Below are 14,213 nucleotides of genomic sequence, written 5' to 3' on the forward strand. Positions count from 1 at the left end.
GCTTAGATTCTTTTTATGATGGTATGTACTCTAAATAAGAGGTACGTTTTACACACACCACGAGGGCACAGCTGGGCCTTTCACTACGCTCGCTCTTGTACCGGATTTCAGCAACATCTTTAGTTTCTCACTAAACTTCGGAGCTCCCCCAAACTACAGAGATCAGCCAGCGCGGCTCTCTGGCGTTATCACAGGATATTATTCATACGGAGCCTGAGAGCGGGTGCTGCTGCTTGGTTGTGGGGCCCCCAGGCGCGGCTGCCCCGGGGGGAAGCCCTGGGAGCCGCGCTTTTCCCGGGAATCCCGCCCCCGACGCGTGCGCTGTCCCCGCCGTGCCCGTGGCGGGAGCGGGCGGGGCGGGAGGGCGGCGGTGCCGGGCCCGCTCTCCGGCATCGGACCGGCCATGTGGTGCCTGCACTGCAGCTCCGAGCGGACCCAGTCGCTGCTGGAGCTGGAGCTGGAGCTGGACAGCGGGTGAGCGCTGCCGGGCGGGGGGGCCCCGGCACACAAAGGGCTCCGCGCCGGCCGGGCGGGACGGGCTGAGGGGGCAGCGCCGAGGGCTGGCAGTGGGGGACCCACCTTGTCCCTGGGGGACCCACTTTATCCCTGGGGGAACCCCCTTTATCCCTGGGGTCACCCCTTTATCCCTGGGGTCACCCCTTTATCCCTGGGGTCACCCCCTTGTCCCTGAGATCACCCGTTTTTGTCCCTGGGGTCACCCCTCGTCCCTGCGGTCACACCTGTGCCCTGGATCGGGCGGGGGTCGGGCGGCAGCGCCGTGTGGGTTCGTTTTCAGTCGCGGTGGTTTACCCGCGGTGCCCGAGGGGTGTCCGGCAGAGCCGCGAGTCCCTCGGGAGCTGCCGGGGCAGGGCTGAGCCGAGCGGCGTGCGGGGCCCTCACGCACCGGGCTGTAAACACGGCGCTCGGGCGAGTTTGGGACAGGGCAGGGAATCACATGACTGGTGTCAACCTGGTGGGAATTGTGCTGCAGAGCTCGGGACAGGCTGTTCCCGCTGTCCGGGACAGCAGAGACCTGCCCTTGGCCTGCTCTCATGGGAGGGCGAGTTACGCTCGGCGGGACCGCCTGGGGAAACCATCATTTGCTACTCGTGCCCTCAGCCAGAAAAGAAAAGAAAAGAAAACGTTCAATTCAAAGACCTTTAAAGTACTGATACTTGAATAACTGACGCAAGAGAAACAGGCAGTGGGATTTGTCGTGTTAACACACACAGTCTCTGTTGTTATGATGTTGTTAACTACCAAAATAACGTGTGTCAAAAGTGCAGAAACACAGAACTGCTCCGTGAGCCGCCTGAAAACTCGATGCACAAACTAGTTTTTCTGGTGTGGTGCTGTGTGTGGATTTATGACAGACTAAAATAGTTATGCTGGCAAGTGCACTTGCAAAATAAATTTGTCTCCGATGCATGGTGAAAGTTTATCCCACCGAATAATTCAGTGAAATACTGAGCTGTTTGACTCTTAAAGGAATATTCAACTTGAAACTAAAGATAGAAAACATCTTAAATTGGGTGTGGGCATGTGTGGAGAAACATAAAAGGAGGAAGTGACTGGATTCAGTGTAACTACATATGAATGCAGCAGTTTCTTTCCTAGAGAAGAAAGGAAAAACGTTTTTTGATAAAGAAAAGGGTTTCATAGTACAGTTTAGTCACACATTTAATGATCCCTTAGCCCATTTTTACCCTTAAGGAAAAGATTAGTGCAGGTTTCCTGTGTGGAGTTGGCAGTGTTTGCATAAGTGATGTTACCTTTGCATGGCTTGCTACAAAACATAATTCATAACTGTTACTGTAGTGACAGATTTGCCTGTTACACTGTTACGTTCTGCTATTCATCATTGTTTCAGACTTTTTTCCTCTATTCACACATTGCTGTGCACTTCCTTTCAGTTAAACTTGATTATTCTGCCTGATGTGCTAAAAGAGGAATTGCTGAGTACTTTGTTTGGATGTTGTATTTAACCATGTCTATTCTTGTGGCAGATACCCTTCATATAAACACAGAATTCATTACATCTATCTAGTGCTTTGGGAGAACTTCAGCTGTGCTGAGTAAAATGACCCATTTTCCCTTTTCCTTCTGGTTTTGTACCACATTTGCTTTTGTTGTGGTGTCCTGTTCTAGTTCCTTAAATTGCAGATATTGAGAGTAGTTTATGGGAGTCAGCTGTGTTTTTTTCTTTTGGTTAAAGAGAGGCTCAGTGTTGGGGTTTTATGTGTGAAGTCAGCCATCATCCAATTTTTTTCCTATTTGTACTAATCTGAAATGATTCCTTATCATCAAATACCCTACCTGTAATACAAGATCTGGAGCTAAGCAGTGCCAATCATACTCAGTGTATGAACAGCATTCAGTTATTTCTTTGCCCCTTAGGAAGACTGGGGCAGTTAATAAACAACTTGCAGTTCAGATTCATTGAATAATTGGCAACTTTCAGGTAAGAAAACCCAGGGATTCAGTTTTTCACTGGAAAGGGCAAATGCCAAGTTGAACAGTAACTCTGATTTGTTGTTCCTTTTACAGACTTGTATTGGAAGGTTGCTGATCCTTGCAGGGCAAGCAGACCTTCTCTGCTGGAGAAGGTGTCTTCACCAGCAGTTCTCAGGGTGCTCCTCTGGAGAACTGGGAAGTGATTTCCTAGGATAGACAACCTTGTGGCCTTCCATGGTTTTTTTCTCACCCTGTGACCACTTCATGTTTGCAAAATGAAAATTCTTTCAAGAGAATCATGTTTCTATTTGTATGGATATGGAAAGTATTCCTCCAAGTGTTGGGTCTTCATGAAAATGCTCTGCCAGCACTTGGAGGCTGGGATTGTTTCGTGCCCATGAGGGTCTCGAGAGTAGGGGCAAGGACTTCAGGTGGAACAACTGCTGAGGAACAACAGTTCATCTTTATGCTGATCATGTTTTCTGTGAAGTATAAAGATGGCAATTGGAGGATCAGACTCTCTGAAGAGGAAGGTCTCCTAATGGTGTAGCTGATGAGAGCACTTAGGTGATTACTGGAGTGATGCCTCAGACTGTACTTGCCCTGAACACCGATAGGGCTCAGCTGTGAGTTATAAAAACTGGCCTGAAAGCAGTCACTGCTCTGGTGGTGATGCAGGGTGTCACCCTGTTACCTGTGGGTGTTTAACAGCTCCCATGGTTCAGTTGTGTTTCTTGGTGTTTAACACCACTGACACTCAGATTTCAGGGGTCTCTAGCAGAACATTGGGAAACAAGAGTGAGGTATTGCTTTCCAAGTGTTCTTTTCCCTACTGTGTGATATTCCAATTGAAATTCAAGACAGTGCATTGCCTTAACTTTGTAGGCTCAGCTGTGTGACTCTCAGTGGGTAAAATGGGGGTTAGCCTGCTGTCAGGGCATTCTGGAAATATTAATGCCATAAAGATGGCTCGGAAATTATCCACTAGGCCTTCACAGAATTTCAGCATCCCAACTGATGCCCCATCTTGGTTGTAAATCCATGAGGCTCCCAGTTTCTCTGTGATTCTGACAGGTGCAAAGGAGGGTTCAAGGGACTGTATTTTTGAATATTGTATTTTAAAAAAAAAAAATAAAAAAATAGACCAAAGTCTGAGGAGAAGAAACCCCACTGTGTTCCTTTGAGCAGTATGAGACATGGATGTAGACTAGCTGGGTGGTTGTACCTTTTCAGTGCAGGGATTTGCACGGATAATTCATAAAGGACTTTCAGGATGCAATTTTTTTGCTCTTTCAGCATTTCCTTCATTCTTTCTCTGTCAGACCTGATGGTAATTTTATCATTAATTTCAGAGCCAGGCATATTTTAATCACACCAGCTGTCAATCAATTATTTCTTTGTATGTTTATTTAATAACAGAACTGCAGGAGACCTCAGAAACTGTAATCAAGATGGAGCCCTGATTGCTCTGTTTGTGACATTAAATATATGAGGATGTGCCCTTAACTCAGGCATTGCCTGATCCACAGAGCAGCTGGAATTACGAAGAGCTGGATCATGAGTTAGGGGAGGAAGTGTATTGGTGCACTTTTTGTTAACCATGATTTGTTTCGGTGTCATTTGTGCTTAAACAGAGTATGAACCAAAGTCATATTCCTAGTTTGCTGCTTTATTTCTGTTACCTTGGAGGACTGTGTAGTTACAAGAGCAGGATCAGGCTCTGTGTTTGGAAGTTCACTTTTAGCATCCTGTATATTGTAATTTTATGTCAAAAATTATGTAAATATAGATTTTGCTAAAGTCACACATTTTTGTTATGCAAAAACAGTTACTGATCATGGGCTTTTTTAGCAAGACTTATTAATCAAAAATATTTTACTTACACATTCCTTCTTGTGTCCTTCAGGAATCCATTTGAATTTTATTTAGAGGAGGGACAGTTCTACTTAGGGTACAGACAGAGATGGCAACTTACTGCACTGCTGTGATTCCACTCCAGGTTTCCAGAGAAGAACAGATGCTGCTTTAATCCACTGTAGCACAAAGCCCTAGTATTACATTAAAGGGGACTGCAAATTTAGCTAAATAAATCCTTTTGCTTCCTTACAATAGAAAAAAGACCAGAATCATTTTCATGAAATTATTGCAGAGATGTCTTTAATAAAAATAAAGGAAAAAAGCCAAGCATTGGTATGATAAAAAAAAAATCAAACCCTTTTGTCTCTGTGAGAGAAGCAGAAAATTAGAATGATGACTTTGATAGCCTTTAATACAGGAAATTGATGTATTATATCTGTTCATCAGATTCTTTCAGTAGTTCAGTGTCATCCAAGTTAAACTTGTGCTTAGAAACAAAGGACCCAATTCCCCATTGCCTTATGCTGTGCAAGCACAAACAAAATGCAGCAGTTATGATTTAGCTTTTTTTTTACGTTGGTGGCTACAGTACAGGGCAGGGCAATGGAAAAAGAATCCCAAGCTTGTTTTGAGGGGTACTTGCATTGTTAAGTCGCCCCTAAAATTCGTCACATTAACAAGGATGGACGTGTCCTGAGTTTAAATGTTTTGGTAAGAATAGAGAGAAAGAAAACTGACTTCCTTCTGTTTGTTGATCCATACATGATCTTTGCAGCCATCTTTACACAGGGTAAAGAAAACAAGGATGCAAACCTGGTGGATTTTCTGTTGCAGGGCACATTTACAGCCAGTCCTGACTCTGCACTGCAGGAGAGTTCTGTCTTTAATTAATGTTCACTCTCCACCTTTAAGGCAGAATGGACCAATCTGTCTCAGATCCCACGGAGGGTGAGATCCAGCAGGGGCTGTGGGCACTGGAGCTCAGCCAGCTGTACCCTGCACTGGATTTCACTTGGGCTCAGTGTTGGAGAGGAGCTACAGCTGTGATGAGTCCAGGGGAGATCCTTTCAGTTCTCGTGGCTCAGGTTGGGATAGGCCACGGCAGCGCTTCGCAGAACTCCAGGGGGAAATCTGTGGGAAGGAATGGATGATTTAGTTGGAAATCCTCCTGCCTTTAAAGATAATACCAAAGCCAGGGTTTCCCTCATTGCCTGGGGGGTTGTGCTGAGGAAGTCATCCTTCAAATGACAGGGACAGCAGTGTTCCCAATCCAGCTGCAGTTCCTTGGGCTCTGTCGGTTCTTAGGCCTCTATAAAACCCTGACTTTCTGATTGTGCTGCAACCTGATAATAGTTTTTCTCTCAATCACTCTGCATTCTCAATAGGGAATAAAAATGATCTTTATTTTTATTTCTTACTTGATTCTGCATTATTGTAATATGCTGTGGAACAGCTGTGGGATTTCCATTCTAGAGGTGTCTGGGGTGATGCTTGTGCTTCAAAGTTAACATTTCACAGGGTGTTGAATGTTAGATAATATTATCAGCTGCTCTTAGGTTCTTGAAAGAGAGACAGTTCATTATTTTTGTTTAGATATTCTTTTCATTTTACTCTGTGAATCTTGTTTAGAAAATACCAGTGGTGTGGAGCATTTAGTAGAAACTGGTTTCAAGAAGGGGCTGATTTTAATGCTTCTAGATTTGGAAGAATGATCCTTTCCAGCTAATGGTTTCCTATTAATACCAGTCATTAATGCCTTGTGAATTGGGAGAGAACAGAGGATTACCTGGACTTCATGGAAATTGTCTCAAATGGTGACATGTGGCAAACTTGGATTCCCCTTTTGTTACTAAAATATGATTAAGATGGTTTTGATTAGGTTAACCCAGAAGAAAAGTATTTCAGGTTTTCCTAGCACAGTGTAGCATATTGCACAAGAGTATTTCTGACTGTCTTTGGTTGAGACTTTCAAAATCTGGCTTTGCCCTGTATTTCACTTTCAGTTCACAAAATGGTGAACCTTGTTTTTGGGAACTGCACTTCTACTCTTGTCCTAAAAAACCATTTTCCACTGCAGAAAGATCTGTGAACTATGTCTTGGTAAAGAGCCCATAAATACTAAGGATTATCTGAGTTCTGTATTTTAGACCTCCTGTTCTTTTGTGGTTGCTGAGCCTCCTGTGCAGCCCCAGCTAAGACAAGCTGCACCAGCAGGAACCAGTGCAGAGTGTCCCTGGTTCTGGGGCAGGGATGGAGTGTCCCTGGTGCTGGGGCAGGGATGGAGTGTCCCTGGTGCTGGGGCAGGGATGGAGTGTCCCTGGTGCTGGGGCAGGGATGGAGTGTCCCTGGTTCTGGGGCAGGGCTGCAGTGTCCCTGGTGCTGGGGCAGGGCTGCAGTGTCCCTGGTGCTGGGGCAGGGCTGCAGTGTCCCTGGTGCTGGGATGCAGAGTGTCCCTGGTTCTGGGGCAGGGATGGAGTGTCCCTGGTGCTGGGGCAGGGCTGGAGTGTCCCTGGTGCTGGGGCAGGGCTGCAGTGTCCCTGGTGCTGGGATGCAGAGTGTCCCTGGTGCTGGGGCAGGGATACAGGGCCATGCTGGGCAGTGTGTGCTGCATCCAAGGGGAGCTCTCCAAGCTCCAGCACAGCCCAGCAACTGCTCTCCTTCCCTGTGTGTGCACTAAAACATTGCCAAGACAGGTGTTGCTACCTGTGTTACTCTTTTATTGTCATCAGTGAAGTGAGTCAGACATCCTACTTAAAGCCTACACTTAATTCCTCTCTAGCAGAGAAAGAACTGTAAAATACATGGACTCAGCATAATGGAGAGGAAATGTAAAAGGAAGGAAGTTTGTGAATGAGAAAAAGCATCTGTCAGCTCTTTAGTTGATTTAGAGGTTATAAGCAATCTTTTGAGGTCTCATTTCTGCAAGAGTGAAGATTTCCATGTAGTAATACACAGAATATCTTTCTATGTCTGCAGATATCTTCTGTATTTGAGCACATTGCCTTGAATCTCACAACATCTACAACATTGTCTTCTCCACTAAACTTCCTACTTCAAACAGAAGGTCTCTTTCCATTTTGTTTCCTTAAACACCATGTTCTGTACGCTTGGGTGTGTTGCAGAGGATAAAAATCTCCCTTTTATGAGGTGAGCAGTGGTTCTGTTCCAGTGAGTTGCACCACCTCTCCGTGTGTGCACGGTGCTCAAGGCCAGCTCCCGTTCTCCCGGGATGGGAACAACCCCCTGCCCTTCACTGGAAGCAGGAATAAGTGCCGTGTTCTCATCCATTTCTTTCCTACCTGCTGAGAGTTTCCCATGCCCGTTTCGAAATGCCATTGTTTTCCCATAGAGAAAACTGGTAGGGTTTCATTTCCTTGGGGTTTGTTTTTTTTAGCCTTGGCACAACGAAGTTGGCAGTCGAAATGCAGGGTTTGCTCAGTTTATTTTTATATTCTGTGCACTTCCAGGTTCAGTTAGATCACTAAGGGTGCTTTCTGATCAGACTTTTAACAGTCCATCCTTTGGATTGGCCTTTTAAAGTATGTTAAATTGATCTGTAAATTTATGAGGTTTGTCTGTAACTTCAGAGGGAAGTCCACCAACCACGAAAAGTTGAATAATCCCTTTCTTTCTGACTTTAAAGGTGGGAGAATTTTAGCCAGCTGTTTCTTAAATCTTAGAGAGACAGCAAAATATCTCGTGTTCATCAGTGACAGTGTTTGAAAGCACAGCTCATTAGATAATAACAATATATTATTAACCAGTTGAAATGAGATCCCTTGGTCATTTAAAGTAGGTCTTTTTGTACAGCATTCTTGTACAGCATTTGCTACTTAACTTAAAATATGGCCTAACTGAGTACAACTGTGTAGTGATCTGTGACTTTCCCTGGTACAGTGTCCAGTACAGAAAGATGATTTTGTTGCCATTTCTGCTGCATGGGCCCTCTGCATGCTCTTTGATTAATGATTATTCTTAATTTCACTCTGCTCAGGCCCTCAGACATACTCTAAGGGTGGCCTGCTCAAAAGTTTGTTCCTAGCTCTCTGTTCTCCTTCTTATATTTTCAAATAGTAAAGGGGCAAAACCTTAAAATTAGTCAAATGATAGGTTTTATCAATTATAATTGATCTAAGATGAGAACATAGTTTCTATGTAGGAAATTTCAATCCTGAAAGTGAGCAGGACTTCATTGAGCGTCTTTAAACTGATTCATGTTCATATGATATATGGGGTTTAAGAGGGGAAAGAAGGATATTATCCACCAAGACCTGAACAGGGAGAGGAAACTAGGATTTGGTCTCTTCCAGAACGTGGTTGGCAGCAAGCTGATTTCTCAGCAGTGCCTTCTGTGTCACCCCTTCCTCTGGAGGGCTTGACACAACAGCTGAAGCCCCAGGAGATGTGAAATAGGATGGCTGGTATGGGACACCAAGGATTCCTGTGTTCTATCAAATGGTGCCTCAGCTGTGCAGGCAAACCAGGCTTTTCTCAGCTGCAGAAACCAGATCTTCCTTTTTAAGATCAGCGTTGTATAAAGGTCACATCATGGGATAAACAGGAGAATGTGTATTAATATCCTGCTCTCTTCAGTGTGGTTCACAGGCAGTGCATATATGCTAAATAAGAGGATTCCAGCTGAATGGTGTATCTGAATAAATGATAGATAGTTGAGGTCAAATTCTACCACAGCTGCATTGAGAAACTGCCCAGATTTGTGAAGCTTATCCCATTGTGTAAGAGTTTGCAGAGGGGGGACAGGACAAAGTCTGCAGTGGTGGGCAGACCTTCACTAATTTTGTTACATGATCCATACCAGATACCACAGTTACACCTAAAAATGGTTAACTTTAGTCCCTGTAAGAAGCTAAAGCATCTTTTTGAATCATACATGACATTTTCTGATGTTCTATGCTGACACATCAAGAGGAAGAACTGACCATAAAAAAACCTCTCTAAAAATTCTAAAACCTGGGCTAATTTGAGCCACAGGCCTCTAATTGCTACCATAGTAATATTTTAATAATATCCATTTTTTAAAGAGTTTGAAGGATGGAATATGATTGATGCTGGGTGATAATTAACACAAATTGGATGACCTGGGATAGAAGCTGACATTTGTAAACTGTACTCAAGTTCTGTGGGTGCTGTGAGTCTCCTTTGTTACTTTCCAGCTGCTAAATAATGAAAATAAAATGCAGTTTTGCCTTTAGCAGATCAGGCTCATAAGGCAGTAAGTGGCTACTGGTGAGGGTTGGTTGGTTTGACCCTTTGCAGTACGTATTGTGTCTGATAGCAGATATGCTGCCACTCTTGGACAAAGGTGATCTGGGAGGTGTTTAACCTTGGAAGCTGAAGATAATCTCAAGTGAGTGCTTTCCAAATGGATAGCCTTAGCTCTGAACTCTATTGTAAATGTTGTTCCCTAAAATAGAGAATTTGGGTATGATTTTGTTCCACTCTATTTTCATCTTGCTGGTGTATCTCCATTTCAGTAGTGACAGTGCATTCATTCCTACATTCTGCTTTGGGGTGGAGAAAATAACCTCTCATCTTTTTTTCCCTGCTCTCTGCTACCATTAATGGCATCTAAGACTGGGGGTCAAAATGGCCTGTTTTAAAAAGCATTTTTGTTAATGCCTTTTATGGGGTTGTTTAGTGAGAATTAAACTTGGTAGTGTCCAAAGGAGTGTATGTTGGGGTTTTTCTGTAGTTTCAAATCCAGGACTTGGCCCAGAGAACAAATGCAGGTTTGCAGGGCACTCGGGGTACTGTGTGAGGAACTCTGCTCCCTGTCCACGGCTGTCAGACTGTTTTGACTCAGCCTGGTTGTTATTGGCAGTCTCACCATACAGAATATTCCTGAATGAAGTGACTGCTTTGTTAGTGTTTGCTTCTGAGACACATGCAAATTTTGTCTGGATTTTTCTCGCAGTGATATTTAACTTCAGTAAGATGAATTACCTGGGACATTACTTTGATGTGCATTCAAAGGTTTCATTTGTTTTTAACAGAAACAGCTGAACTGAGAGTGCATTCTAAGTCAAACACATCGGTCAATATTTCTTTCCTGGATCAAAGCCTTTGTGAGTGCTGTTGTCCATCATAATGGCTTTGAACTCTTGACAGTGTATATTTGAAGGTAGATTGGTTTGTTAATGTTATTGCATTTATTGAATTTGGGGATTTGTAGGAGTTCTTAATATAATTGACTTTTGTTTACTAGACAGCACAGAACAGGCATGGCAATAAGAACTGGATTCTAATCTGTTGCAAACCGTACTAATAATATACTTCTGCTCAAATGTTCTCACTCCACTGGGGAATATTGGGGGGGGGCATGGAGAAAAATGAATGAGGTACATCTGGCTGGTTTTGCATTTTTAGAAGTCACACTAAGAACATTTTGTGGAGAGTAATTTGAGATAATCCAATGCATACATGAGAGCTTTAATTAAACACACCTTGTAGTTGAGAGCAGAAAGCCCCACAGGTACTGAAGTGCAAGCCAGCTTTTGAAGCAGGGGGGTGGCCCCTGGTGCCAAAGGAGTGCTGTGTGTGGGGAGCACAGTCCTGGCTAGCAGTGCTCTGCCTGGAACTGTCGCTTCCAATGTCACGGGCAAAGCAGGGCTGCCTTGCACTTGTAAAGGCAAAGTTACGTGCAAGAAACGAGCTTTTGGAGAGGTTTGTTCCTCTGTGGAATGCTGCCCTGGACCCAGGCATTATTGCCATTCCAGTGGTGTGTTCCAGCCTTCCTGGTGGAAGTGTCTGACCACCCCAGCTGCTCCAGCAGCTGCCCTGGGCTTCTCTCTGTTACTGACTTAGTTCCATGGGCGACTTCTGGTCTGCATTCCTTGAGCTAGGTAGAGAATTTGGATCTATTTCAAGTGGGAATCTATAATTAGGAGCTAAGATCAGACTTTGGCTGGTTTGAAGCTGCAGATTTTAAAAGGAGATAGTTGGTGTAGAACAGATGCACAGCAATTCTTCCTCCCTGTTTACACAGAATATTTATTTTTGAGTGAGGCTGAAGTTTTACTGGGAATCATGTTTATGAAAAGAGATTTTGATACAAAAAGCTTCACTCTTTGGTTTGCATTTAAATCCATCTCATAAATCATCAGGTATCCAGATACTTCAGCTGTGGATATCGTGTTCATGTTTATGGACAGAAAAGTTTCGGGGACAAAGGAAGAAAATCAGCTTCCTGAATTGTCCTATCAGTAGATATGACTTAAAAGGAACCAGGTTTACATGCGTTTTTCCTGAAGAGGAGAATCAATTATATGGATTCAGGGAAAAGCAGGCAAGTTAGAGAAGGTGTGGATTTGACTGAGCAATTTTTTTAAGAACTACTCATGCAAATGTTTCACTGTTGCAACAAATAAAATAAACATATCAATCCTTCATTAAGTTCCATTTGAATTCAGGCTGTGCAGACTACCTGCAGTTTTGACTGCTGTCCCTGGCAAGTGCTGCTCTGCCACAGTCCTGCTTTAGGAACTGCCTCCTAAAGAACAGAGCATGTGCATTGTCACGGCCAAGCCGAGTGTTTTATCGTCTTGTGCTGACTAGAATTTTAAGTTGACTGTGGTTTAGTTCCTGTGTTCATAATACTTGGGCTTTCTTTACACAGTGTAGAAGAAGAGACAGTTATTCTGTATACCTTTGAACTTGTAAGGATCTAAAATGCTACGGAAAATCTTTACGATGTAACAGCACAAACTTATTATATTGTCATACTTCTCTTTATGTCCAAAGCAGATTTTTTACAGGATTAATATAATGCTGATTGGTTCTCATGTGTGTACCATCCAGTTGTTTGGGCCTGTTTTCAATTACATGTCTTTATATTACACTGTTGAAAGTCCATTCTAAATGAATGATGAAAATAACAGTGATTTCAGAGACAGCTCATTGGTAAAACAGTTTCTCAAGTGTTTACTCTGTTTTGCTGGGAGGGTCTCTTTGGTTCTATTTTAAAATGTTGCATGCAGTTTTGGTTTGGCATTTGCATTATTTAGAAGCATGTTGAATTTCTTTGTTGCAAACTAAATCTGCAACATACTGGTTTGAACATTTGGATGATTTCTGTGAGCATATGTTCCCACTATCTTTGTATTTTAGTCCTAAAAATGCACAGGGACACTTGACTGCTTGTAAACTGTGGGGCTTCTGGGGTGAGTGGCAATACTGAATCACTCCTTGCATCTGATATTATTGTTGTATACTTCCTTTTTACATGCATGTCCTTTTAAAGATAAGGTACTGGCCCTCAGAAAAAAAGGAACTTTCTGGTTGAATGTCTGTCTTTCGTAGTACAGTTTCTCTGACAGATAAATTCTTGTGCCTCTGGATACAAAACTGTAGCTCCTCTGGTCATTTTGCCATTAGTCAGTGGAACAGATAAGTCTGTACTCATGGAAAAGCTTAGAGTTTGCTCCTTACTGGAATTTAGATCTTAAGGACTCTTTCCAGTTTCCATTTTAAGCTCAAATGTTGAGGTTTTCTAGTTTTTCTAAATTTTGTCTCTGTTGTGCTTATTTTTAGTTTTGATAAGAGTCTGACAAGATTTGAAGGAAAAGGAAGGTGTGAATATAAAAATGAAAGGAATAACAGTAGATATTCAAACATCCTGAATAATATGTTGGTTTAAAATATGACAGTGGATTTAGTGTACTGGTTGCTCATGCCAGCCTTTGTGACCAGAGCTCCAGGAGGGTTTGGACAACACTCTCAGGGACAGGGTGGGATTGTTGGGATGCCTGTGCAGAGCCAGGAGTTGGACTTGATGGTCTTGATGGGTCCCTTCCAACTCAAGATGTTCTATGATTCTCTGAATTGAAGGTATAAAATGAGAGTAAGGGAAGAAAAGACCTGCCAGGTTTCTGCTGCTAAAATGCCTGGAGAAGAAATAATGTGCTTTGGTCATGGCTAACCACACAGCTACAGAGGGAGAGAGGAGACAGAGCTTTTTCTTGTTAGGTAATTCTTGACATGAACTCATCCCCTGAGCAGTGGGAAATAACTGTGAAAACCACAACCTTTTTCCAAGCAGCGACATCTCCTTCCCATTTCGTCAGCCTCCTTTGTTGGTGCTGCTTGAGTGCAGAGCTCCAGCCAGGCACCATCCCTCAGCCTTGGCAGCTGGGCAAAGGAGGCAGAGGAGCAGCTCCTGGCAGCCCCTGGGTGTGCCCTGGAGTCAGCCCTGCATCGGAGCCGGCAGGAGCTCTGGGGCTGTGCAGGGAGGGCACAGCGGGAGGGGTGGGTGACAGGGAGCTGTGCTGTGGGGTGGGTGACAGGGAGCTGTGCTGTGGGGTGGGTGACATGGGGGCTGTACCACGGGGTGGTCCTTCCCCACCGCCCGGCTGGAGAAGCCAGCAGGCCCTGCTGCCGTGCACAGGCCACTTCAGTGGTGTAGTTTAATTTAAAAGTGTTTGCAGAGCATGGGGCTCAGCTCCTGCAGGAAGTGCAGAGCCATACACAGGAAAAACGGCAGAAAATGCCTGAATCCAGCTGGTGAATACTGGCTTATAACCATTGAAAGTAATCTGATTTTCACCCAGAGTTTTACCTATCCATTGTAATGTATTAAAATGTGGCCTGTTTCTGTCTTTCTCTAAGCCTTTGTTCTTCCCTGTTGTTCCTTGATACAGTGGTGGTTTGGGATTTTTTAGCAATATTTTAAGTTGAGCATTATGCAAGAAGAAACTTCCAGTGTCAATTACTGTTAAATCCTGATTCAGCCAGTGCTGACCACTCTTTCAAAAAAAAAGTAATTGAGATGTCCAAAGTTTTTCAGTGGCTCTGGTTTAAATTTTTATTCATGAAAAGTCATATTAGTAGTACTAATTATTTTTAAATATTTCATTTTCATTCTTTAGCTGTTCCATTCTCCTCTT

The 14,213-nt window shown here is 43.7% G+C and overlaps 1 protein-coding gene across 1 annotated transcript in view; it reads left to right on the forward strand.

The window, feature by feature from the left end:
• Positions 1-378: 378 nt before the first annotated feature.
• Positions 379-14,213, forward strand: part of IQSEC1 (IQ motif and Sec7 domain 1) — a 66,108-nt gene continuing 52,273 nt past the window's right edge. The window contains exon 1 of the mRNA XM_029965203.1: positions 379-474. Within this exon, the coding sequence (XP_029821063.1) occupies positions 404-474 (71 nt within the window). The 5' untranslated portion in view covers positions 379-403. The remainder of the gene's footprint in view (positions 475-14,213) is intronic.

Source organism: Manacus vitellinus, unplaced genomic scaffold (assembly GCF_001715985.3).
Source record: "Manacus vitellinus isolate BGI_N305 unplaced genomic scaffold, ASM171598v3 scaffold_91_pilon, whole genome shotgun sequence".
Classification (NCBI taxonomy): domain Eukaryota; kingdom Metazoa; phylum Chordata; class Aves; order Passeriformes; family Pipridae; genus Manacus; species Manacus vitellinus.